Source organism: Onychostoma macrolepis, chromosome 15 (genome assembly GCF_012432095.1).
Source record: "Onychostoma macrolepis isolate SWU-2019 chromosome 15, ASM1243209v1, whole genome shotgun sequence".
NCBI classification, from domain to species: domain Eukaryota; kingdom Metazoa; phylum Chordata; class Actinopteri; order Cypriniformes; family Cyprinidae; genus Onychostoma; species Onychostoma macrolepis.
Window position 1 is genome coordinate 15138608 of NC_081169.1, and position 26798 is coordinate 15165405.

Sequence of the window (26798 nt, forward strand, 5' to 3'; positions counted from 1 at the left end):
AAAAAAAAATCGCCAAATATGAAAAGAAAGTAAATACAGGTAAATTTGGTAAAAGGTAAAGGAAAGTAAATATATATCTACTTTACAAATGATGACAGTATAAAAAATATAACAAAAGATGAAGTAGGCCTATAACAAAAAAATCTGAAGTGAAATTAGGAAATGCTTAGGCCTACTTGTAACTCACATTTGAATGAGTAAATTCTGAATCACAAATATAAAAAAAAACAAATTCCAAGTATGGGTCACTTTCTTTTCTTTCTTTCTTCTTTTCTATTACTACAAAGTAAGTGCAAAATATTGCATCCCAGCACACATGACACGATGATGCACTGTCTCTCAGTATCTGGTTGACATGATTGTGCATGAATTGTGGCATATGTGGTTAAAACAAGATGTTCATGCACTGAGTAGTTGGTGCCCTGATGTAATCATATTTTTTTCTCCACCATCTTGATGCTTATAATGAAATGGTGGTGTGTGTCATCATGTCTGAATGGCAGATGTACTGATGTGTGTTCACTGCACGCAGACTCAGAATGGTCAGTGTATGACATCAAAGTACCGCGAGAGCGATAAGAGAGCAGACGGATCCTATGCATTCAAATCACTCTCGCGGTACTTTGATGTCATACACTGACCATTCTGTGCAGCGCCGCTTAAAGTCGAACGCACCTATTGGCATGATTGAGAGCAAACGAGAGAGGTCACGGGCCTAGTGTGGCCAAGTAAAAAATTTTAAATCTTCAAAAAATCGCTATTTTCATTTAAATATAGCTAAAATAGCTCCTTGTTGCAAAAAATCAATACAAGTCGCAGCAACATGGGCTTTCAACTAAGCCCAAGCACTGATCTCAGTGTTGGCTGGATTTGATTTTATTAGTTTAATCAACATTTAGCATTCTGGATGTTGACTGGATTTGAAAATAACCATTAATTTCATGTTTTTAAAATATATTTGTGCAGACTTAATATAATATGTCTTTTCAACTAAGCCCAAGCAATAAAATTAGTTCAACTTAAATATTTCATGCCCTTCCAACATTTTGTTAATTGGATTTTTTACAGTGTATATATGCTTTGTGGTCAAATTTATTATATTGACATATAATTATAATATTGTAAACATTAATTTAAATTATGTGCTGGTATTACCTTATGAACTGTGATTACATTATAAGTTGCCAAAGTGTGTTCATAATGTCATACATTTCTCATACAATAACCTATTACATTATGTGAAAAATTGAGCTCAAGATTTTATTAAGTTCTGAAAAAATTATTACATTATGAACATTTTATTACAATAATAATTTAATACTTATTACATTATGTGCAGTTATTACATTACAAGTTGCTACACACCTTACTGTTATCAAATAGTATTGATGAAACTATCAAAACAAAGTTTTGCCATCTATTAGCCATCTTTATGTTCTGTTATGTGTGTGGCAATATTTCCCATTTCATGGTCTTTTGAAAAAAAGAAAGTAAAGCAATTTATATAATGATGCACACAAAATAAATAATCATATTTCAAGAGAATTTATACATACTGCATGGCGTTCACATTCATTTTCACTGAATAACAACCAGTAGCAAGGTTACGCAAGCCATTTTTACACATCACTGGACTTGAAAACAGAAATGCCTGTCTAGCACTTATGTGCCATTATGTGCTACATTACAAACCTTTCAAATGAAATCTCTCTGCTCCAAAGGATTTCTGGCCCTTTATTTACTGGTGTAAACCATGTAAAATGAAGAAATGCATTTCAAGAGATCTAGAGCAATTTCAGGTTTACGGCATGAATTTTTGCTCAGTCTGTTAACTACAGGCAAGTGAAATATGGCACCCTCTTCTATGAATTAATTTATTTTGCCAATCCAACTTTGTCTAATGTTTTTCAGTAGAAATGTTATCCAGAGGTGATTCTAAGAAATAAGCTCTCAAAATGTACCTAAATTATATCCTATAGTTCATTTGTTTTTCTTTCTCTGTCAATTTTTGTTTTAATGTAGACAGATGTCATACTTGCTCTTTACTAAGAGGCATTATCAACAGATGTCTCTAGAAGATCTACAAATGGACACAATTTCCTTTTAAAACATTTATATGCCATGAGTAATAAATGACAACACTTACTGGAGGATGCTCCCTTAATGGACTTATCAGTGGATCTTCAGCCCTATAACAGAGGACAATATTTCTGAAAATAAAACGGTGGTCTCTGTAATAAGTGACGGACTGTAGACTAGATTTCTGACTGAGTTTATTACTCAAGTGGAGCCCTCTCAGGTATTGCAGCTGTCTGTTTGTAATGAAGAGAGCCAGGACAGAAATAGGCATGATCATAGCTACCTCCTCCAGAAATACAGCATGACAACCTGTTCATAAATATATGTATATTAAACAAACACTCAGAAAAACAGTAAAGTAAAAGCAAAAACATTTGCATTTCCTAAAGGAAATACAGTGCTTGCCGGGCAGCAAAAGTATTTGTTGTACTAATAAGCAAACTCAAACAGATTGATATCCACAAATAATAATAATAATTATTATTATTATTACTGCACTGTAAAAAATGACCGTGATTTTAACGGTAAAAAACTGTGAAAAAGCTACGGTAAAAACCTGTTAAATGGTTAACGGTAAGTTCCCCTAATATATACGGTGAAAAACTGTAATAGACATTTCAGACAATTTTACGGTGAAATACTGCTTTTGGAAGTGAAAAAGAAGGGAAAAAAATTTAAATTGACGTTCCCAGAATTCCCTGCATTGCATTTCAAATTTTGTTTGAATTTGATGTTTTTTCTTTGAAATAACTATGTTTCTTCTTAGTTTTTTCTTATCAATTATGTTTATTAGGGTTGTGCGTTACATCTAATGTTGTTAAATTAATGTTTATTGCATATTTCAGTTTAATGAGTCTCACCATGATGGTGTTTAATGCTTGTGTGAATGACACTGTGCACCTTCTATATATGTTATTATTTAAAAGCTGCTTGTGATGGGCTTTGGTTCATCATGTGACTTTCTCATCACCACCTGTATTTGGTGGTTATCAGTGTAATACAAAGGTACAAAACAGATTTCAGTACTTCAATAGGTTGGTATATTAACATTATATCAGTTAATGAAATTATGGTATTTAACTGTAAATTTAAGTTAAAACCGTAAAACCTAAAATGTTGCTGCCGTTTTTTTACCATAAATTTTATGGAATTTGTTTTACAGTGTGTATTGTTGTTGTCACTACAATAATATATATATATATATTTTTTTAAACAACAAATATAATTGGGCATTGTCGTTATTGTTGCTGTTATTTAAAACAGTTGCAGGGATAATAACAATAACAACATAATAATAATAATTATTATTATTAATAACAACAACAATGACCATTATTATTGTCACAACAACAACAACAATAATAGTTGTTGTTGTTGTTATTGTTGTTGTACTTAAGAACAACGATAATAGTAATTGTTGTTGTTGTTGTTATGATTTTGTTGTTGTTTATTTATTATTGTTGTTATAGCTGTTGTTTATATTTGTTGTAGTAGTAATAATAATAAATAAAATTAAGAATAATTATTTATAAACTATAAAATAAATTTTAGGTCACAAATCAAATAAGCAATTTCTGAATCTTAAAATTATAAATCTTAATTCAAAATCTTAAAATATTGTGATTAATTTGTAATTGAACTTTCAAATGCAAACTCAAACTGCTATGATAATGTAATTTGTAATGAAGAAACTATACTAAATTTAAATTACATTTAAAAAAAAGAAAAAAATAGACCATTTCACTAGTGGTTAATTTGAGCTCAAACAAAGATTCTCTTTAAGTTCAAAACTTCAAAACTGTTATTTATATTAGTTGCAGGGATAATAATAACATAATAATAACAGTAACAACAACAGTAATGATAATGAACGTTATTATTGTCGTCACTACAACAATAACAACAACAAAAATAATAATAGTTGTTGTTGATCTTTGTAATTATTATTATGATTTTGTTATCTATTATTGATGTTGTAGCTGTTGTTTATATTAGTTGTAGTGATAATAAATAAATAAATAAATATAATAATCATAATTAATATATTATTATTATTATTATTATTATTATTATCAGCCTTCAAAAATAAAAATGACATTACATCAGTGTCAGTAGAGAATTTTAAAACTTTACATGCTGCTTTTCTCAAAAACAAAGTTCAAGAGCATTAAAAATGAATGGTAAATCTACTAAAAAAATCTACAAAACAAAGTCTGAATGTGAGAATATTATTCCGTATGAGGGCCTTGCAAACACTGCATCTACTTCAGCAGCAGTACACTGAGTCTGACAGGTATGTTAAGTGGAAAGTCTGCCCTGGATGCTGTATGAATACACTGTTTGTTTAATCTAAAGCGATAAAGGCAGACGGCACACAGCCAATGGAACTTTCTTGAGCGTATCAGCTCAAGGACAGAGAGTTGTAACACTGATAGCTGCTGATGACAGCTACCGCTCGCCCTCCCTCCCAATCTGTTCACAGTCTGTTCCCCCTAGAGAAAAAGAGTTTAGCCCGGCTCTGAGCATGAGCGTGCATGAACTGTTAGATTACTGACTGGAAAAGCACCGGAGGATGAAGTCCAGATAAAACACGCTACACATATTACTGCTCAGAAGTGCATAGCATGTTTAACTAGTAACATTTTCCCTGGTTCTTGTATTGACGTAAGAAATTACACTTTTAAGATGATGTGTTTTATATCTTTGATTTGTTTTTATACATTTAGATTTTAAATCACTTTAAAATTAATGCTAATTAATGAAAACATAGGCAAGGCAAGTTTATTTATATAGCACATTTCATACACAATGGTAATTCAAAGTGCTTTACATAAAAGGAAGTGAAATAGTCATTAAAAATAATAAGAGATTAAAAATAATAAAAATCACAACAATAAAAACAAAGTGATTTAAAAATTGATTTTAAAAGAATTTAAAACATTTAAGGATAGAAAGTGATTATACATAGTGCAATCAGTTCGGACGTAGCACAGTGCTCATTCAACAAATGCACAGCTAAACAGATGAGTTTTGAGTCTGGATTTAAAAGTGGCTAATGTTTTAGCACATCTGATCTCTTCTGGAAGCTGGTTCCAACTGCGGGCGGCATAATAGCTAAAAGCGGACTCCCCTTGTTTTGTGTGAACCCTTGGTATTTCTAACTGACTCGATCCTAATGATCTGAGTGGTCTGTTAGGTTTATATTCAGTGAGCATATCTCCAATGTATTTAGGTCCTAGGCCATTTAGAGATTTATAAACGAGTAAAAGTACTTTAAAATCAATCCTAAATGTAACTGGAAGCCAGTGTAAGGACCTGAGGACTGGTGTAATATGCTCAAATTTTCTGGTTCTAGTCAGAATCCTGGCAGCAGCGTTCTGGATGGGCTGCAGCTGTCTAATGGTCTTCTTTGGAAGGCCGGTGAGGAGACCATTACAATAATCCACCCTGCTGGTGATAAAGGCATGAACCAGTTTCTCCAAGTCTTGACTGGAAACAAAACATCTAATTCTTGCAATGTTTTTGAGATGATAGTATGCTGATTTAGTTACTGCTTTGATATGACTACTAAAACTAAGGTCTGTCTCCAGAAACACCCCAAGATTTTTGACTTGGTTTTTAGTTGATTGACCCCTAGACTCAAGGTATGCATTCACCTTGATAACTTCATCTTTGTTTCCAAATGTAATGACTTCAGTTTTCTCCTTATTTAACTGAAGAAAGTTCTGGGACATCCAACAGTTTATTTCATCAATGCATTGGCAGAGGGAGTCAATGGGGCTGTAGTCATTTGGAGATAAGGCTAGGTAAATCTGCATTAAACTGCATTAAACTGATCAAACGTGACAGTGAAGACATTTATAATACAAAAACTTTTATTTCAAATAAATGCTGTTCTCTTAAGAATCCTGAACAGAAATTTATCTCAGTTTCCACAAAAATATTAAGCAGCGCAACTGTTTTCATCACTGATAATAATAAGAAATGTCTCTTGATATTAGAATGATTTCTAAAGGATCATGTAACACTGAAGACTGGAATTACATTTTAAAATATATTTAAATAGAAAACAGTATTTTAAATTGTAATAATATTTCACATTATTAATGTTTTTTTTTTTTACCATATTTTTGATCAAATAAATGCAGCCTTTACAGACTTTACATGACTTTACAGACATTTAAAAAATGTACCAACCCTAAATGTTTGAACAGTAGTGTAAATATATGCTTACATTGATGAAAATGAAAAATAAACAATAAAGATTCACAGTTTTAAGGTTGTGACTACATTTGCTAAGTTGTTTAGCATAACACTGCTTCTAAACCAGGGGTGTTAAACATTAAATCCATTTTTGTCATAAACAGCAATGACATCTACAAGTGACAACTGAAAGGACATTTTGGTTTCTGTTTCTATTTCGTCTTGCCCTGCTCATCATAACTGTACATTGAACATTAAATATCTTCTGACTGGCTGTGACTATGCCACACAAGTTTCACAGTCATTATGAATGAATAAAATGATTGTAACTTGTAAGATCTTTAAGACTAAAACACGGAGTAATGACAAGAAACTGATAATTTTTTTAAATAATCACCATTTTCAAACATTATTCCTCACGCAGTCACACCCTTTTCCTCATCTTTGTCCATATGCTTGCTCTGCTTCTTCTTCTTGCTGGACTGTCCTGCAGCAGGTGTCTGTTTCTCTGCTCCTCCGCTGTCTGGTTTGCGTTTGCTGGGCGTCTGGCTGTCCTCCTGAGCCAGGACTGTGCCGTGAGCTGGTCTGTTTTCATTAGGACTCAAGCTCAGTTTAGAAAGTCTGTCTCTCATCTCCTTCAGTCTCTGATCCACTGTACACTTCTGCAGCTCCAGCATCACCTGCTTCTCCTGCAAGCATGGGGAGCATCAGAGACACAAGACAGAAGGGGTGAGAAATACATTTTACAATGGAAATTCATTTGGCCCTCTTGCAAATATAGTGGGGGATGTATAGGGGTCTCCATGAGGTGAGTCAGACTGGCTGTTACCTGAAGCGGTTTGTCAAACCTGGGTTCTTTCTTCTCCGGTGGGCTGCGTATGAGTGTTTCCCTGTGGAGTTCAGAGGAGAGCTGCTGGTAAACTTCATCAAGTCTGTTTATTTCTCTTTCCATACACAGCACCTGAAGCACAGAGGAGATATTTCCATAGACGTACACTCTTCAGAATAAATAAAACATAACATGCAAAACATGCTTTCACTCACTGGGACTTGAGTCTTTAGGCCAGATTGCCCTCGTCCTGTGCACAAAAGACCAAGACAAATTGTATCAGTGTTCAGGTGTTTGCAAGGCTAGAATGGTTTCTGTTACAAATCGCTCTCAAAATCTCTCACCATATCCATGTCTGTCTTTTCGAGTTGGTTTTAGTTCTTGGAGGAGCTGCTCCAACTTGAAGTATTTATATACTTGAAGTCTAAAATCGATTAAAGTGAATGTTTTTAATGTTTTAATATGTGACCCTGGACCACAAAACCAGTCTTAAGTCGCTGGGGTATATTTGGGGTACAAAAATACATTGTATGGGTCAAAATTATGGATTTTTCTTTTATGCCAAAAATCATTAGGACATTAAGTAAAGATCATGTTCCATGAAGATATTTTGTAAATTTCCTACTGTAAATATATCAAAACTTCATTTTTGATTAGTAATATGCATTGCTAAGAACTTCATTTGGACAACTTTAAAGGCAAAATGACCGTTTTGACTGGATTTGTGGTCCAGGGTCACATATATTCTTAATGTCAAAAACTAACCTTAGATTGGTTACTAACCTCTCTGCCAGCAGGTGCTCAGTGAAATGGGTTTCAGTTGGTATTTTTACACTGAAGAAGTCCTCTACTAATGTTCCAAAGGCCTCCGGTGTGTTTTCCTCATTCATCTAACATGTGAGCAAAAGTCTGTTATAGCTCTTCCCTGGATTTCATATATATTTCAAACACGAGCCTTACCTTTCCTTTCCTCTGGTCCTCAGTGAAAGAGTGATGAAACAACTGCATGCTTAATTCTGAAATGGCCAAGTGGAAGGCTTTTATGAATTCGAGAGGTTTTGAGCCTGTAAAAAATAGAAATGCCAAAAGAAAAACATTTAATGTTTAACATTATTTATGTTATTTCATAACATTTTATGAAAGATGATACTTGTCTCTTTATCTAAGCTTTTATAGAACAAAAAACAAGCATTTTAGATATATTTTATATGTTTTAATTGTCTTATGTTGTGTATTAGTATCTTTTATGTATTGTACACTACTTTTATTAAATAAATTAACACTTTAAGGCCTGGATTCACAAACAGGTCTTAGGTTAAGCCAGGATTAGGCAATAGTTCAATTAGGACATTTAAGTAGTTTTTATAAACATGCCTTTGAAAAAACAATACTGTTGTGCATCTTGAGACAAAACAAATGCACAGATGTATTTTAAGATCAGTTAGTGCAAGTGTCTTTCAGTTGAAAGAGCTCAGACTTACATTTTAGTCTGGGACTAGGCCTAAGCCTTGTTTGTGAAACCAGGGGTTAGTCAGCAAGGATGCATTAAATTGATCAAAAGTGAGTGTAAAGTCTTTTACTTAATTTATTTCAAATAAATTCAGCCACCATATGAATAAATTACATTCTAAAATATATTAAAATAGAAAAAAAAATTTCAAAATATTACTGTTTTTGCTGTATCTTTGATCTGAAGACTAGGGCAATCTTTCTTACCCGAGGTTATGTAGGCCATTGAGTGTAAGAGAATGGAGATGAACTGGCCAGCATTTTGAAGCTTCTTCTCTAGGATGTACAGAATTTGATTGGCTGTGTCGTAATAAAAGTCTTTATGGCAGTAGGCCAGCAGGTTATCACAATGAGAGACTGGCACCGTCCCGGCCAATAGCAGCATGACCGGGGGGAAGGAACAAGCTCTGCTCAGTAAACGCACAATGTGGCAGCCAAACAGGAAGACCGTGAAATGCTGTGGGGAAAGGCTGTCAAGGGCAACAGGGATCAGGTGTGACGGTTCACCCTCTGCTGGGCTGATAATTACTGAAGAAGAAGAAAGCAAATGTAGGTCAAAACTCTGAAACGACTAGAAGACCTTACATGGCACACAAAAAAGATACAATATATAAATAAAATATATTTTAAATAAATAAATACAATTTTGATATTATATTTTTAATTGTTATATATCAACATAATTCATTAAAAGTGCATTTCTACTTTAGCTCACTAAATCCCAATGCACAAATGTGTACCGACCGTCCTCTGTCTTGGACGCGTGGGTGAGAGTCTGGAGTGATTCCTTTATTTCCTGCAGTGTTTTGGACAGAGGCGTCAGAGACACAAACTTGGCCAGTTCCTCTTCACTCACGCAGGGGATGGTGCTCTGCTGTTGACCTGACAGATGAGAGCATGCACCGTGAGCACAGCAGGAGCCCTGGGTCAAAGTCTGCAAACTGGTTTTTATCAAGGTCGAACCTTGATCCGAGGAAGCTGCCTCTGTCTCTGCACGCACTTTAAACTCTGACATGTCTGCAGGAGAAAACTGTAAAATGATACAGAAAAACTTAATGGGATAGTTCAGCCGAAATAAAAATGATGTCATTATGTACTCACTCGAACAGGTTTGACTATTTTTATTCCCCTTGGAATACAAAACTAATGCATCTATATTAGATTCCGTGTATGGTTTGTGAATGAATCATTTCAGATTGGTCGTGTGTGAACCGATTCACTAAAAAGAGAAGTGTTAAAAAGCAGTGCTATTTTAGTATTATGTGTATACTATTGTAGTTTTTATTTGGTAACACTTTACAATAAGGTGTCATTTGTTAACATTAGTTAATGTATTAACTAACATGAACTAACAATGAACAATGCATTTATTACACTATGTATTTGTTAATGTTAGTTCACAGTGCATTAACTAATGTTAACAAACACAACTTGTGATTTTAATAATGTATTAGTAAATGCTGAAATGAACATTAAGAAGTTTTTGTTATTTTTATTGGATTAAGATTTTTGTTTAGCTTTATTTTAGTTTTAGTAATTGCACTACTTCAGCTTCAACTTATTTTATTTCATTTAGTGTTGAAATGTAGGCAACATTTCAAGTTTTGGTAACACTTTACAATTCACTCATTTGTTAACATTAGTTAATGCATTAACTAAAATGAACTAACAATGAACAATATATTTTTATGGCATTTTTCAATCTTTCATCTTTTTCAGTGTTAGTTAATAAAAATGTTCATATTCATGTTAATTCACAGTACATTAATGTTAACAGATTGAATAATGTTAACATTAACTAACATTAATAAATGCTATATGTAAACTAATATAGTTAATCAATGTTAACAAATGAAACCTTATTGTAAAGTGTTACACAAATTTTTGCTTAAGTTTTTTTTAATCTAATATTTACATTTTAATGGTTTTAGTTCACAATAACAACGCTGCCCAAAAGAACAAATCAAACGTTACACTTTTATGATTAAAGATATAATATGATCTGATCATAAAAGGATAAAAGATCCATTTTGAAACATGCCTCACATTTAAAGAATGACTTATACTTACAAGAGAGTATAAATAATGACAGAATTTAAGTTTTTACTGAATTATTCTTTTAATATCACTATTATGTGCATTCATTGGTAATCCATGGCTCTGTGTTGTTTTAATGGACTGAAATAAGTAACCTGAGTGAATCCGGTGTGAAGTTCACTCTCTCGAGTGTCTCTGTGGCTGTTTGTTGCTGTGCTGTCCTGTGGCTGCCAGACCTCCCCATTCATCCTGCACAGCACTCCCTCCAAAGATCTCAGCACAGCCTCCATCAGCCCCATCCACGGCTCTGTTGCAAACACAAACACTTTCACAGACCCGTGACTGTTTAAGACTGTATATACACATGTAAGGCTCGAGTTACAGCAAACTTCTGTCTCACCATGAGCAGTTTCTCTTTTCATCAGAACGTCATTGTCTAGTATTTTCTTCAGCTGGTTCAGTTCTGAAGGTTCCATATTTTCTAGTGTGTCCTAAATACAAGATGTACAAACTGATTAGTTACAGAGATTGATCATGTTATCATCATTATTTCCATTTTTGATGCATTTCTTATCTTCAGTTGACTTCCTGTCTCTGTCTTACCCTCAGAGCATCAATTTGCTGGCACATGTTCCTGTAAAACTCTTGTGTGTCTTTGCGGTGCTTTGCCAGCTGGGATGCCAGATGTAAATTCTGATCCTCTAACTTGTCATACAGAGTTTTCACATTAAACTCCTCCAGCTCCATAAGTGTAGTTCTGAAACCTTCACATCAATACGGGATTCGACAGAATTCAGAAGAGTTTTCGTATATTTATCCCTTGTCAGGCATTTCAGATGATTGTCAGTTACCTCCTTTGCAAACAGCAGGTTCCTCTGATTCCGCTCCCTCTCCCACCCCTCTAAGACCTAGTGGCTCAGAGCTGTCCACACTATAACACAACACAACACAAATCACACTCAAAACTGCACCATGTGCGATCATTGCTTTACATGCCACAAGTGAATTTAGGCATAACAACATAATAATGTATAATATGAAAAATGGATATTAATTTTGAGATGTAACAAGGTTTCTAAAATGATATTAAACAGCACAACTGTTTTCAACATTTATAGTAAGAAATGTTTCTTGAAGACCAAATCAGCATATTAGAATGATTTCTGAAGGACCATGTGACACTGAAGACTGAAAATTAAGCTGTCATCACAAAAATAAATTATGTTTTAAAATGTATTATTTATAACAGAAAAGTTATTCTAAATTATAATAATATTTCACAATATTACTGATTTGTATTTTTGATCAAACAAATGCACCTTTGCTGAGCATAAGAGACTTCTTTCAAAAACAAAAAATCTTACTGACCCCAACTAAAGTGTATATTGGTCAGTATTTGATTTTTGAATGTACATGATTGTTTCTTACATTTTAACAGTACTGTTGCTATTATCTGACTCTCATAACATTAATATTAGTAACATCAATAATTTACAAACACTGTTAAATATAATCTTTGGCAAATCTCAAAATTACTGTTTGTTTTTGATACTACTGTATACATAATGCTGTGATGCCTAAATTTATGTGTATCCTTTAAAGCAATTTATTTTGGTTTTTAGAGTTTTATTTTTAATTTGATTTTAGAATAATAATAATTTATCAATTATCAGCCATTACATGGAAAAAATAAATAAATTGGCATATATATTGGTCAGAAATGTAATGTCAGTGCATCCCTAGTATTCTTGTCCCAAACTACTTGTGAATATCCCTTTGATAAACATCAAGACACCTCAGCAATAAGCGGCTGACTTACCTTTCTGTATTATAAACATATTCAATAGGAAGACTGGGTTCACCCAAACTGCGCCACTTGGGCTTTGGCCTCCCTTGAGCGATGAGGTTGGACCGATTAGGCCTCAAGACAAGAGCAGAGGCTGTCAACACTATTATCAGCAACACCAACAGAGACAAGATCCCTATGGAGAAACACAAAACACAGTATGTTAAGCATTCCTGTTAGCAAGAAAAATGCCATTTTCTATTTCAAAAGCACCCAACCTGTGATAAGCCCCCAGTCTGGAAGGAGGTTTAAGCTGTGTTGTTTAACAATCCCGTGTCGCACAAGCTGTGCAGGGGTCGTCGGGTGGAACGCAGCCGTTGTGGGGTTGCACTCAGAGCCCTGTTCACTCACAACCACTATCAGACTCCAGTCTGGCACTGCGTTATCCAAGAACACATACTTTCCCGGCTCCATGAACACATGTGCAAATCTAATAAGATAAAGATCAGCTTCATATCTGTGTTGAAAGCTACATGTAATATACCTATCTAGTCTTACTTGCTGGAATTTAGCTGTGTGTGTTTGACAAGATGCTGCAGACGTCTAAATGCCCCAAAATCCCAGCCAGGGTTACTGCTGAACAGGTGGTCCTTCTGGTACACAGGGAAGTGACTGTAGTGGCGGTCTAAATTCACAGAATGACATGAAACATACATGCCACTAGGTATATTCAGTATTAGTGCTGAATTTGACAAAGCCATACCGGTGTGGTTGATGGTGAGCTGAAAGATGAGCATATCATTTGGGGACAGACATGCGATGGGATTTGGGATCCGTGGAAGAGGCTCGGAAACCTCATTCTGATCAGCATGTCGTTTCTTCCTGAAATCTCTCTCTAGAATTTCAACTGGTTCTGAAAGGAAATACTGCAAGCTTTAATGTTTTAATGAAGGCATAATGTACAGTTAGACAGTCATTAACACAAAATAAACCCAGACAAGGTGTTCTTGTACCATTTTGAAGTTTTTTGGTGTGATGGCCAGCTGACTATAAATGATTCTGCTTATTTAAAAGCTAATAAATAAATGTGAAATACTGATCTAAAATGTATTTGACATCTTGAGAATGCAGCAGCATAGAACTAGCACAGAATAGGAAATATAAAGAATAGAAAATCAGTCACAATCATCAAATATACACAGAGTCATGGACCAATCAGAATTAAGTATTACAGAGGGCTGTGTAGTAAAAAATGTATAATAACTGTACTACTTTACAATAAAGTTCAGTTTGTTAACATCAGTTAATGCATTAGGTATCATGAACAAATAAACAACTTTTCACAGCAATTATTAATTTATTTGTTCATTTATAAATGTACTGTTGTTCATTGTTAATGTTTATGTTTGATCAGAATACATTGTCAATTTATACAACTGTAGTAAATATTAATGTAAACTGCTGTTCAAAAGTTTGGGGTCGATAAGATTTTAACTTAAAGTTTTATGTTCTGGATTATTTTGGTGAAAGATTTGGGCAAAATGTATGAGTCTGGAGGCCAGATAAACACTGGCAGCTTACCTCTTACTAAAGAATCAATGAGCAGGGGGTCTTTTAAAATCCAACCAAACACTCCCTCAGGAGCGAACTGGATGAAGTGGATCTTTCCAATGTTCTTGACATGAACATCGGGTCCCAGTACATTTATCATATTCTGAGAGAAAAATGAAACAATGTTATATTTAGAATGAGTTCACATCAATAAGCAGCACAGTACAATAACTGATACATAACAATGAATAGTCTTTTTAACAGGTCCAGATCTCACCCTGCTCCAGGTTTTGCTTTCATCTGCGGCTTTGATTCTCAACAGTAGCTGTCCGTCTGTATCCAGTCTGGCAGAGAGCACCGGCAGTGTGGACACACATGAAGAGTTACACAGCTCCTCCACTGACACGTACCTGTCGCAGTGACAACTGCAGAAAAATAACACAAATGTCTTGTTATAAGAAGCCATGAATCATTATATGGAACCATAGTGGTTACGTTTTAATAATGTGCACCACATTATGTAAAGGATAATATGGTTAGATGGTCATTATCATCGTCTCACATGATCCTTTAGAAATCATTCTACTATGATTATGCTTACAACAGTCGAAATACATTTTTAGGCATATTTTAATATTAAAATTTAATATTAAAAGCATTTATTTGTTAATTTTGTTACATATAAATGTCTTTACTGTAACTTTTGGTCAATTTAATGTGCCCTAGCTGAAAAAAATAAAAATAAATCTTATTTACCCCAAACTTTTGAACGCCTCTCTATGTAGCAATTAGCATAAACATCAAAATAAATAAATACTGTAAATGTATTTTCATTCTAAGTTAATGATACCTAAAACAACTACTTACAGTAAAGTGTTAACATTATACACAGAAGACTCCCTCCTCACTGGAACAACAAACTTACATGCCCATCCCAACATCCAAAGTCCCACCCTGAGGTCCACATGTGACGTTACAGGAGTAGGTGGATGGGAAAACACATTCCAGCGTAGAGGCCAGTCTCACTTGACCTGCCCCACAGCGCTTCTTCACCTACACAGAATGAAGAGCTCCTTACTGTCTTATCACACAAATATACTGAAGAAACACAGAGCTGTACTTCAGTGCACACATCTCACCTCAGGCTGACAGTCCAGTTCACTGTCTGCGGTGGAGCTTTTGAAGTCTAATTCATTGTAAAAGACAAAACCGGACTTACACAAGCACGACCCATCTGAGTACTGGAACGCACGGTTTTTGCCTAGGCAGGTACAAGAGGACGCCCCTATGAAAAGAAACAAAACAGATACATTACATGCTATGGTTTGTTTTTAGGAGTGTAATGGGCCATTGATTTTGTAATCATGTAATCAATAAAAATAGTTGTAGTACTATAGTAGTGAAAAATGTAATATAATCTAATTACAAGTGTTTCATTTTTGGAATCTGATTGCGTAATCCAGAAGACATATAGGGCCAGATTTACTAACAGCTTGCGCCAGCGCAAAGCATTAAAATAGTACTGTCAGGATTAACTAAAGATGAGCAGTAAAGAATTAGTGCTGAAAAGGTGTGAACATAGTTATAGTTATAGTTGTAGGAGTTTCAGACGCAAATTTTATGGGAGGAGAGTATTTAAATTTATCACGCAACGTTTGCACTCGTCAAATTACTGGTATTTGCACCATTGTTTAAAGCCCATAAAAACACGTTTTAAAGCAGGCAGTAATTTGCGCTGGTCATTATGGAAATAATCAGGCTGCGTCTGTCTTCTTTAATGTGCGCATTGTCAGTAAATCACCCACAAAATTTTCCCCTCCCATCGGCGCTTTTATGGAATTGCGCTCTAACGCTAATTTGCCCTATTTAGAAAATCTGGCTCCTAATCTGTGGCAAAAACACATTCTGTGTAAATGGCCCCTAAGGATAAAGACAGTGTCCTAAAACACACTCTGACCTGCATCTGAGGTGGACGAACTCCCACAGGGGAGACAGGCTCTCTGGGCGTGCAAATGATTGAAGGTCCCTGGTGGGCATTTGTTACATTCCTCAAGTGATTCAGCACTAGTGTGGTTTCCATATGAGCCAGGCGGGCAGGGAACAGGATCGGAGCTGCCTTGTGGACAAAAGTACCCGACTGGACAGGGTTGAACACTATAATGGTGTGAGCCTAGTAAACAGATCATTCAAATATTAAACATAATCAATCAGCGCTGCTATTGTTTGTATTATGGGAGCTCTTCAGTACTGACCCAGAGGGCAGTGATGTCCTGGAGGGCAGAGGAGGCACTGGAGGTGAGGGGAGCGACTGGGCCGATAGGTGCCGGCCCCACACAGCACACAGCTGCTCTCCTGAGACTTCCTCAAACCGCTGGTGTTCAGCGGCATCCAGCCATCTGGACAGGACAGCATGGTAGAGCTGTTGGCTGGGCAGTAATATGGAAAAGTACATCTGCAAAAACAGATTAATCATTTTTTCTTAATCATATTTATATTTAAATGAATATAAGTGAGTGATAGGAAAAGTAAAAATAGAGGAATATCACAATTAATATCCAATATCGAAAAACCTCTCTTTGCAATATATTGTACATCCCTAGCAGGTTGGTGCTTACACTTGCTGTGGTGAGCTGTAGGTGTGAGATCCTTCGGGACAGTAGTATCCTGCAGGACACGGTGTGGGATCTCCTGTCTGGGGTCTACAGTATGAACCAGCTCTGCAAGGGGTCTCTGTGACTGAGCCTGTATGATGATGGATCACTTTATTACACTTCACGGTTATAATATGTGCCATTTATGCACCTTTTAGTGCATTTGTAAATATCAGTCATGTAGAAATCACACTTACCTGCAGGACATTCATAAGAAGCTCGACATGGGATGCCTGCTGTATTAGGCTGGCCCATGGTGCGAGGGTCTGGGCAATAGGTACCAGGAGGGCAAGGCTCACACAGACTGACAGCAGCTGCCCCTGGCTGTGCCCTCATGGTGCCTGCAGGACAGGGCACTGGGAAACCTGTCCCACCGCACCAGTGACCCGGTGGACAAAGGAAGCTTGAGAAATCAGTGAGCCCTAGGGAGACGGTTATAATAACAAAGTTTACTGATGACAGGAACACAAAGATGTAAATTAATGTAAATCATCATTCTGTCCAAAATATGAAGCAAGTATATGATTATCTATACTATATTATATAAGATACGCTACTGTTCAACATTCTGAGGTCAGTAGGATTTTTTAATATTTTTGAAAGAAGTCTCTTATGAAAGAAGGTGCTTTTTTCCATTTTAAAATACTTTAAAATGTTTTTTTTTCTTGCATGTAAAGCTGAATTTTCTGCAGCCATTACTCGAGTCTTTATTGTCATATGAAATCATTCTAATATGCTGATTTGATGCTCAAGGAACATTTCTAATTATTCAAAAGAACAGCACTTATTTGAAATGTTGAAGTCCATATTGTCACTTTTTTAACTGTACATAAAATTTATGATTATATATACTATAGTGTGTTCTACATGGTATATCAGACCTGTGGAGTTACAAAAAGTGCCAGGGGGGCAAATAAGACAGTCTCCTTTGCTTCCTGCCCCAGACGTGGGCCTGTATGTAAACAGGGGACATTCTCTAGGCCCCGGCCGCCCCGCAGACTCATAATCAGCTATGCCGTCACAGTAATAGCCTGGTGGACACATCCGTGGAATGGGATCACCTGTAAGAACGCAGAAAGCAAAATAATGCTTAATTTTTCATTCAGATGGATGTAACAAGCTACTGTACTAACTATACAATACTATATGGAAATTTGTCAGGAATTAATTGTTAGATTTAAAGTACAATTGGACATATTTACACATAGCACATGTAAATTCCAGTATAGCAATTGACATACCCTCTTGGCACCAGTGTCTTGGAGGACAAGGCAGACAGTCATGTATAGTACTTGCTCCAGAGATTGCTCTTATAGTGTTGGCAGGACAAGATAAAGGTTCCTTTGTGCCTTCAGGGCAATAAAAGCCTGTCCAAAAACAGGAGCAGGAATAAACACACTCTGGACAGCTACAGTGTGAATCACATATCATATAAAACATATCCTTAATCACTTTTTGTATGTATCAAGACTGTACTCTGGATTCATGGATGGGTTTATAGGAAGATGAATAACGTACCAACAGGACACGGTCCAGCACACTGTGCTCCCCACTCACACTGGTCTCTGTTGAGCAGAAAGGCAGACTGAGGGGTGAACTCTGAACTGCCAGAGATGCACAGGAATCCAGCAGCGCACAGGCCTTTCACCTGACCAGCCCTGAATAATAATAATAATCAGACACAAAAACTCAATAACTGAATTTTCATTATTTTCAGAAAAAATGTGATGCATGCATGTACACTGCCGTTTTTGGGATCAGCAAGTTTTTTTTTTTTTTTTAGGAAATTAATAGTTTTATGCAGAAAGGCCACATAAAGTGACCAAAAATTCATGCATAATAAAAACAAAAATCTATATCAAAGAAATGCTGTTGTTTTGAACTCCATGTAATAGTTGAACATACAAAAGTGTTTTTTTTATAAGTGTATTTTAAGTATTATTAATACTTTTATTAAGGGGGTGCATTAAATTGATCAAAAGTGACAGTAAACCAATTTATGCTACAAAATAGCAAAATTTTGAAATATCTATTATTTAAAGAATGCTGAAAAAATGTAAGCTTACAGTGTAAAATTACATTTTCTACAAATATATTAACCAATGTTAATTCAACTGCCTGGTTAATGTTTTCAATATTGCTAATAAGAAGAAATGTTTCTTGAGCATCAAATCAGCATACTAGATGATTTCTGAAGGGTCATGTGACACTGAAGACTGTAGTAATGATGCTGAAAACTCATCTTTGCCATCACTGGAATAAATTAAATTTTAAAATATATTATAACAGCTATTTTAAATTGTAATAAATATTACAGTTTTACTGTAATTTCACAAAATAAAGGCAGCCTTGGTGAGTATAAGAGACTTTGTTCAAAGACATTAAAAATCTTACTGACCCAAACATCTGAATAGTAGCATACAAATAAATAATAAAATAGAGAGAGTGTGTAAAGTTTAAGTTCATCTTCTAAACGTCTACAAGGTCATAAATGTCCATGGTTGAAGAAACACTCTTATAAGATCTGTAAACATACTTGCAGAACTTTCCTGGTGGACACGGCAAACACTCTCTCTCCTCCTGCAAACCCCCGACCTCAGGTGGAGTGTATGTGCCATTGGGACAAGGCTGAGGAACCATTGTTGCTGCAATTACAAGCAGAATCAGATAATATGCGTGTACTAATGACACCACAGACACAATATAGAGAGTTACAGCAGCATGGGTTACCTGCAGGGCAGTAGGAGTGTGGTGGGCAAGGCCGGGGGTCTCCGATAATTGCCTCCTCACAGTAATAGCCTGGACGGCAGGGGATGCAGTTATCCGAGCCCGGATTTGGCTGGTACTGTCCCGTGGGGCAGGGCAAGGCCAGGGCTGAGCCCAAGGGACAGTAATGACCCTGAGAGAACAAAACCTGTCAGTCAGGTTGCTAGGTACAGATTAAAAAGAGATAGAAGGGTGTGAAGGAGGCAGAACTGGCCTTGGGGCAGAGGAAGGCATGCGGGGTGGTGGAGGAGAAGTCTACGGGGCAGTAAAAGCCTGCGGCACAGGGTCCAGTTGGAGCGTCCAGGCCCTCGCTAGCACAGTAATGCCCTGCTGGGCAGGGAAGACAGCTTTCTATGGAGTAACCCCCTGTGGGCAGATCAATATTATGAACACAAAACACTGCATGTTAGTAAATAAAGAAGGTAAATGATAAAATATTAATGTGCAAAAGGTTCCAGAGAATATGGAAACGGCAATATTTAGAAGCATGTCAATTATTTAAAAGTATATTGCTAGAGTGAATTTATAAGAGCAAATAAAGCTGAATCTGTGCAATATTATTTATGGACCAGTGAATTTAAGCCACACAGCCTATTGGATTTGATAGCTGATTTATTTTGATGTGCGATCCCTGGTAAATTATTCATATGCAACTACATGTTGCTTCTCTTGTTGTTTTTGGTTGCGTATAATAACTGCCCTTTTGAACTGCTTTATTGTTTTTCCTTAGAGGCTCTAAATGTTTTATAGATTTATATTAAAATAAATGTGTGGGTCTGTACACACCTGTGAGGTCACGAATGCTGCCAGCTGGGCAAGGCAGAGGCATTAGGGTTCCAGAAGGGCAAAAGTGACCCTGCGGACAGGGGCCATTCCTGAGGTAGCCAGTTGTATTCAAAGGAGCAGGATTTGGAGACCCTCCTTGGCAGAAATAACCCTGCTGGCACTGGCCTATAAATAAAACAATTAGTCCATATGATACAGTCACAGACTAAAACCTGTGCTCTTATAAAAAAAACAAAGTGTGGGATGATATCAGACCCTGTGGTTGTGATGTTCCAGGTGAACTGCAGTAGAGTCCGGTAGGGCAGGGCACACAGGCAGCCTTCGATTGAGCCCTGGTAGCCTGTCCCAGTGTGCCCACAGGACAGGGTACAGCAGCAGCAGTGCCAACAGGGCAAAAATGACCTGATGCAACACAGGAAAGATGGCAGATTGTTAGCAAACATCATAGCATATACACCACTGTTCAAAGGTTTGGATTTAGGAAGGACATGTACTGCAAAATTGATCAAAAGATATTTATAATTTGATCTTTTATACGTTCTATTCATCAAATATTCCTGACAATAATGTATAGTGAAAATGTCTCAAGGTTTCCATAAACAAAATTAAGCAGCACAATTGTTAAGAAGAAATGTTTCTTTAGCAGCACATCAGCATATTAGAATGATTTCTGAAGGATCATATGACACTGAAGACTTGAGTAATGGCTGCTGAAAAATTCAGCTTTGCATCACAGGAATAAATTACATTTTAAAATATATTCAAATAGAAAACAGTTATTTTAATTTCTAATAACATTTCACAATTTTATTGCTTTTACTGATCAAATAAATGCAGCTTTGATAAGCATAAGAGACTTTTTTCAAAACCATAAAATAAATCTTACTGACTGTAAATTTATAAATTGCATTGTATGATGGGGAAAAAAGGATTTGCAGCAGAATAGAAAAACTTAATTCATAATAATCCATCATAATAATCTCAGCACAGGGCTGGACTCACCCATGGGACACGGGGACGGCTCCTGTGTGCCAGGGGAAGGACACATAGTGCCAGCTGGGCATGAGAGACAGTGGGTGGCACCAGGAGCTTTGCTGTATGTGCCAGGCTCACAAGGCACTTCCAATGGAGTACCAATGGGGCAGCTGTGTCCGCTCGGACAAATATAACCCTGCAATCCATCTACCGGTCGAGCACTACGACTCCCATTGATACACACATATCTGTGAGGGAGAAATAAAGCTGTCATAAACTTATTTTCAAAAATTGTTTTATGAGCATACACCAAGTTTTAGATGTCTGATGAATAAATCTCCTCAACAAGCCAATCGCAAAAGCACTACACTGCCACTGTATCTGTTTTCCAACCCAGCCACAAATGGATAGAAACTGGATCCATAGAGTTGCTTTAATAAGTTATCTTTCCTGACTCATTTGCACTTTACATAACATTTCAGTAATGGAGAATATCAATAATAGTTTCAGCACTACTCAGTAATGGACAATAAATCTTTAACATCTGAAATCGTGCCACTAAGATCCATTAGCAATGCACGAGTGCACCAGGTTGGCTCAACTCTAGTGGGTGTGGGTGTACCATTGTCAGATGACTGTGTTTAGCTACTGAAAAGCATAGATATAATTACCCAGCATCACAGAGAGCTGCCTCTGATGGATGGACCATTGCAGTCTGCTCACAGAAGTACCCAGGAGGACACAGCTGACACTGCTCCGCCCCACTCAACCCTGGGGAGCTGGAGAATGTTCCAGCGGGGCATGGGAGAGGAGAGCTGATACCAGTTGGGCAATAATGGCCAGGCGGGCACATGCTGTTGCCTGTAGATTCAATCTGCAAATCACAGACTGTAAATGAGTTTAACCCTTTGTGAACACACTGTGTCTTTTTTAAGAAACAGAACTGATGATATATACTACATTTCCAGTGCCGTTGGGGCTTGTGGCACCCGAGGGGCAGTGAAATCCATCCTGGCAGCGTCCTGTAGGCTCTGAAAGACCATGGCGAGCACAAAACATGCCTAGACAGACAGATTACATGAATTAGATGTAGATGTAAATACAAACCATTCAAAAGTTTGGGGATAAATTATATTGATATGATAAATGAATGAAATAATGATCTGATTATATAATGTAATAATGATAATTAAGGTTTTCAGTAAAAAAGGTATTATAATGTGTCCCTTTTCGGGGGGTTTTGGATTGGCTGTCTTCTTGGGGGTCTCTGGGTCTGTAAAGGTTGAAAACCCTTATGAAAAGAGCTAAACAGCTCCTCCACAGTGCTGTTAATTTAAATAAAGTTGAAATAAAATATAAGCATTACTTGAAAAACTGAAATAAAAATAAATTGAAGTACTAAAATTACTAAAACTAAAATGTAATACATACCATTCAAAAGTTTGGGGTCGGTAACATTTCTAAATGTTTTTGAAAGAAGGCTCTTATGCCCACTAAGGTTGCCTTTGTTTGATAAAACATACAGTAAAAACTGTGAAAATGTGAAATATTTGTAGAAATTAAAATAGCTGTTTTCTATAATAATATATTTTAAAATGTAATTTATTCCTGTGATGCAAAACAGAATTTTCAGCAGTCATTACTCCAGTCTTCAGTGTCATATGATTGTTCAGAAAGCTTTCTAATATACTGATTTATTATTATTATCATCAATATTGAAAACAGTTGGCCTGCTTAATATTTTTGTAGAAACTGTGATACATTTTTACAGGATTCTTGGATGATTAGAAGTTCAAAAGAAAAGCATTTCTGAAACAGAAATCTTTTACTATAAATGTCTTTACTTTAATTTTGTTTTTTCGTCAATTGAATGCATCCTTGCTGAATAAAAGTATAACTTCTTTCAAAATATTACTGACCCACAAATTTTTGAACAGCAGTCTCTGTATGTAATAATTTTTTTTTTGTCATGTATTTTCAGTCTGACCTGCAGGACATTGTAGACATTCATCTATACTGGCTGTCCCAGACTGTGGCTGCACTGTTCCTGGAGGGCAGGGGAACTGAGTGCCCTGTGATGTGCCTGTGGGGCAGAAATGCCCCGGTGGACATGGAAGAAGCTCTGCTACTGCTTCCCCTGTGTTGTAATGCAATAGGATCTATTGTAATAGATTTATAAGAGCACAGAGATGGTTTTAAACTAATTTTCTTGTAGACAGAATAAGTAACGCACCCTGACAGTAGTAGCCTAATGGACATGGCTCACAATTTTCTCTGTGACTGTTGCCCATGACGGAGCTGTAAGTGCCTGCAGTGCAGGCCAGGGGCTTGTGTGTGCCTGCGGGGCAATAGAAACCTGCAGGACAGAGGCTCTGTTCCGGACTGCTGGAGCCCCAGTCACAGTAGTAGCCAGCAGAACATTCACCTACACGGTACAATAGACTTAGACAATAATAGAAGATGACTCATGATTGCATCATACAACTCCAAATTCTGGCATAATTTCAATGTTTTAGCGGTATTGTAATGGTTTTCAGCCAGGGGTCTCTGAACTAACCTTTTCCACAAAGGATAAAAAAGCAAATCATTTTCTTTAAAAAAATTTGTGACATTTGAATGAAAAAATAGAATCTAGAATATGAAAAATAGGGTTTGTGGAAAATGTGTGGGTATTGTGAGTGAATAGTAAGTGGAATTAAGTGGAATATTAATATTGTGAACTTGAAATGAATCATTGTGCTTAATCAGATCAGGGTGAGAAAAAATAGAAAAAAATTATGCACACTCCCCTTATCAAAAATATTATTATTTGGGGGTCTCTGAGTCAGTAAAGGTTGAAAACCCTTATGATCCCTCCATAGTGTTGTTATTGTTAACTAAAACTAAAATGGTTCATTCATTTAAATAAAGCTGAAATGAAATACAAATATTACATGAAAACTGAAATTAAAAATTGATTGTACAAAATTAATAAAACTAAAATGTAAAGTAAGCTAAACACAAATATTTAAAAGCAACAAAAACTAATAAAAAATGACAAAAGCACATAAACAAACTTAAGAAAAGCAAAAAAGCTAATTTAAAATATTAATAAATAGTATTATATTGTATAAATAATACTAAATTAACAATGTTCCAAAGAGCACCTGCTCTTGTTCCCAGAAGGCAGTATGCCCCCGGTGGACACAAAGTGCCAGTGCTGTTGTCAGTGGGGTTGGGAACTGTGGCCTGCACAAAACAGAGGAATCCAGGGGCGCAGGGCCCCGAGGGCTCAGAGAGTCCATATGAACCGCAGAAATGGCCCATAGGACACACCAGGCACTGCTCTGCATTTATACAAAAAACAGACCCAATAAGCGTTATATAAACAGAAAAATGCATTTAATCATGTTCACTTGCTAATCATGTTATTGCAATACAGAACAGAATAAATCACCTGCTGAAATGAGGCCAAGAGAATCACTGTATGTGCCTTTGGGACATGGAACTGGGTTTCCAGACTGAGTCTCATTGGGGCAGTAAAAGCCTTCAGGACAGACCAAAGGAGTGCTGACCCCCATAAAGCCTCTTGTGAGGTTGACGCAATGGAAACCTGGAGGACAGGGTTTACACTCACTCTGTCCCTTTTGATCCTGAAACTGACCTGTGATCGAACAACAATACATAAAAAGACCCATGAGTAGAATCGATTTTGCATTTGACGTCTTCTAGAAATGGTAGTAACTTCCTAACTTAAGTAAATTTCACTTAAATGGAGCCTTATAAAGTCAATGGAGCCCCATAAAGTCAAAGGAGCAGACAGTATATCTCTAAAATGGAGTAACACAGTACCTCCAGGGCAAGGCATGCAATCATCTGTGCCCTTTCCCCCACTATGAGGGCGCCGGCTGCCCACTGGACAGGGAGTTGGCACAGCACTACCAATTTCACAATAGTGACCTGGAGGACAAATATCCCCATACACGGCTGACATGGGAGCTGAAGTCGGAGATCCCTCACTGCAGTAAAACCCTGTAGGAATACGACGTGCCATATTAATATTCATCTTCAAGAAGTCCTGTGAAGGTCTAAAAAATTTCTGCTGTAAATGATATTCAGACCTGGCAAGCAGGGTCCACTGACTGTGGTCAGGCCTGGCTCTGAGCAATAAAACCCTGGTGTGCAGTTTTGGCATTGACTTATGTCTGACAATTGACGCTGATTGCTGCAAACCAATTACATTTTTATTTTTAAAAATGGCATTTAATTGAATTACATTTTTAATAAAAAAATGTAAGTTAATTACATTACAATTATTTTTTAAATATAATGCTGTGCAATGAATGTTCTCCTTTTTTTGTTGCTTTTAATATAAATAATTAAAAAAAAAATTCAGTTCTTTTGTATTGTAATGTGTCACATCAATACCTAAATGTGCCCTTGGGACAAGGTATTCCTGCAAAGCTTCCAGCTGGACAGTAAGACCCAGTTGGACACGGTATTCCAGTCTCATTATCATTTGGAGAGGGAATGATGGCTCCTCCAAAACACAGGAATCCAGCACTGCAAGAGCCAGTTGGTGACACATTTCCTGGACAGACAAACTAATATCAGCTCCACATATCAGACCAAGCAGGATTAGCATGTTCTCTCTGGGGAAAATATAATCATTGTTCATGCGTCATACCTGACCCCATACAATAGGTCCCAGGGTCACATTGAGAGCATTCAGAAGATTCAGCCAATCCAGACAGGTTCCCATAACTCCCTGGAGGACATGGATGCTGATTAGATGCCCCAACTGGACAATAAAACCCAGGCTGACATGGGAGTGGGTGCGTCATACCTAGTACAAGAAAAACATCCTTATGTAAAGGCATAAATAACAGATATATATTTCAACCATTAATTTGATAAAATATCATTCATACCATTTTCAGGACAGAAAAAGCGGGCAGGGCACACCTCACATCTATGTTGGCCTAGACTGGGCTGGAAGCTTCCTGGGAAACATGGCCTCTCTGTGATGCTGCCCTGTTAGAGCAGTAACAATATGTGTTTTATAAATATGTTTTATGAAGGTCACTGTCATTTTTATATTCCATTTTAACATATTAAGAGAATTAAATGCATTAAAAATGACAAATTAGGGAATTAGATTCAAATTAACAAAGTCATTTGACTAAATTCATGCCATTTCACTTTTGTTCTTTTATACTTTTACAGTGGATTTGTTTAAATCATTCTCAAACATTTACATTTCAGTCATGAAAAATTGAAATATTAAAGAAATCCCTTGTAAAAGGCACAATTATATAACCTAACTTTTTATTAAATAATGAAATGGTTTAAAGATTAGCCCAGTGCCTTGTTCACTTGTTCTCTATCTGGTATATAACTTCTATGACTTTTAAGGGTGTGTTTAATGTTTTATTACTCATGTTATTTTTTCCAGGTAAGGCAAGACCTTATAAGTGAGAAAAAAATGCAAAACAAAATATTTTAATAATAGTTTTTTTTTTTTTTAAGGTTGTTCCTTTATTTCATGTCACTAGTGTCACCAATGTTACAATAAATAATCTAAAAAATAAATGTATTTATAATAAAAAAGATAAAACAAAATAAAATAATTCAAATGTGTATATGG

The 26798-nt window shown here is 36.3% G+C and overlaps 2 protein-coding genes across 7 annotated transcripts in view; both read right to left on the bottom strand.

The window, feature by feature from the left end:
* The window catches only part of scn3b (sodium channel, voltage-gated, type III, beta), a 33553-nt gene extending 31246 nt beyond the window's left edge, over window positions 1–2307 (bottom strand). Inside the window, exon 1 of the mRNA XM_058799238.1 lies at window positions 2147–2307. The gene's annotated coding sequence lies outside the window, so the exon portion shown is untranslated. The remainder of the gene's footprint in view (window positions 1–2146) is intronic.
* A 2548-nt stretch (window positions 2308–4855) lies between these two features.
* si:ch211-286b4.4 (SCO-spondin) overlaps window positions 4856–26798 on the bottom strand; it is a 56782-nt gene continuing 34839 nt past the window's right edge. For 2 of the 6 annotated variants that reach the window (XM_058799230.1, XM_058799228.1), the window contains exons 52-95: window positions 26083–26185; window positions 25839–25997; window positions 25580–25742; window positions 25273–25376; window positions 25004–25183; window positions 24609–24815; window positions 24319–24498; window positions 23406–23597; window positions 23160–23309; window positions 22130–22233; window positions 21844–22046; window positions 21200–21420; window positions 20453–20599; window positions 20198–20362; window positions 19626–19777; window positions 19376–19544; window positions 19182–19290; window positions 18164–18303; window positions 17887–18012; window positions 17527–17706; window positions 16843–17067; window positions 16610–16736; window positions 16247–16446; window positions 15952–16164; window positions 15134–15279; window positions 14920–15047; window positions 14272–14419; window positions 14025–14157; window positions 13207–13356; window positions 13002–13128; window positions 12722–12933; window positions 12477–12639; window positions 11509–11588; window positions 11261–11421; window positions 11058–11148; window positions 10813–10964; window positions 9365–9650; window positions 8828–9148; window positions 8072–8175; window positions 7895–8001; window positions 7456–7535; window positions 7327–7361; window positions 7112–7243; window positions 4856–6971 (exon numbers count right to left, since the gene is read on the bottom strand). In XM_058799230.1, coding sequence (XP_058655213.1) covers window positions 6699–6971; window positions 7112–7243; window positions 7327–7361; window positions 7456–7535; window positions 7895–8001; window positions 8072–8175; window positions 8828–9148; window positions 9365–9650; window positions 10813–10964; window positions 11058–11148; window positions 11261–11421; window positions 11509–11588; window positions 12477–12639; window positions 12722–12933; window positions 13002–13128; window positions 13207–13356; window positions 14025–14157; window positions 14272–14419; window positions 14920–15047; window positions 15134–15279; window positions 15952–16164; window positions 16247–16446; window positions 16610–16736; window positions 16843–17067; window positions 17527–17706; window positions 17887–18012; window positions 18164–18303; window positions 19182–19290; window positions 19376–19544; window positions 19626–19777; window positions 20198–20362; window positions 20453–20599; window positions 21200–21420; window positions 21844–22046; window positions 22130–22233; window positions 23160–23309; window positions 23406–23597; window positions 24319–24498; window positions 24609–24815; window positions 25004–25183; window positions 25273–25376; window positions 25580–25742; window positions 25839–25997; window positions 26083–26185 — 6948 coding nt within the window. In that variant the 3' untranslated portion in view covers window positions 4856–6698. Of the gene's footprint in view, window positions 6972–7111; window positions 7244–7326; window positions 7362–7455; window positions 7536–7894; window positions 8002–8071; window positions 8176–8827; window positions 9149–9364; window positions 9651–10812; window positions 10965–11057; window positions 11149–11260; window positions 11422–11508; window positions 11589–12476; window positions 12640–12721; window positions 12953–13001; window positions 13129–13206; window positions 13357–14024; window positions 14158–14271; window positions 14420–14919; window positions 15048–15133; window positions 15280–15951; window positions 16165–16246; window positions 16447–16609; window positions 16737–16842; window positions 17068–17526; window positions 17707–17886; window positions 18013–18163; window positions 18304–19181; window positions 19291–19375; window positions 19545–19625; window positions 19778–20197; window positions 20363–20452; window positions 20600–21199; window positions 21421–21843; window positions 22047–22129; window positions 22234–23159; window positions 23310–23405; window positions 23598–24318; window positions 24499–24608; window positions 24816–25003; window positions 25184–25272; window positions 25377–25579; window positions 25743–25838; window positions 25998–26082; window positions 26186–26798 lie in introns of those variants that run through there. The other 4 variants (XM_058799231.1, XM_058799229.1, XM_058799232.1 and 1 more) reach the window with 4 other exon arrangements.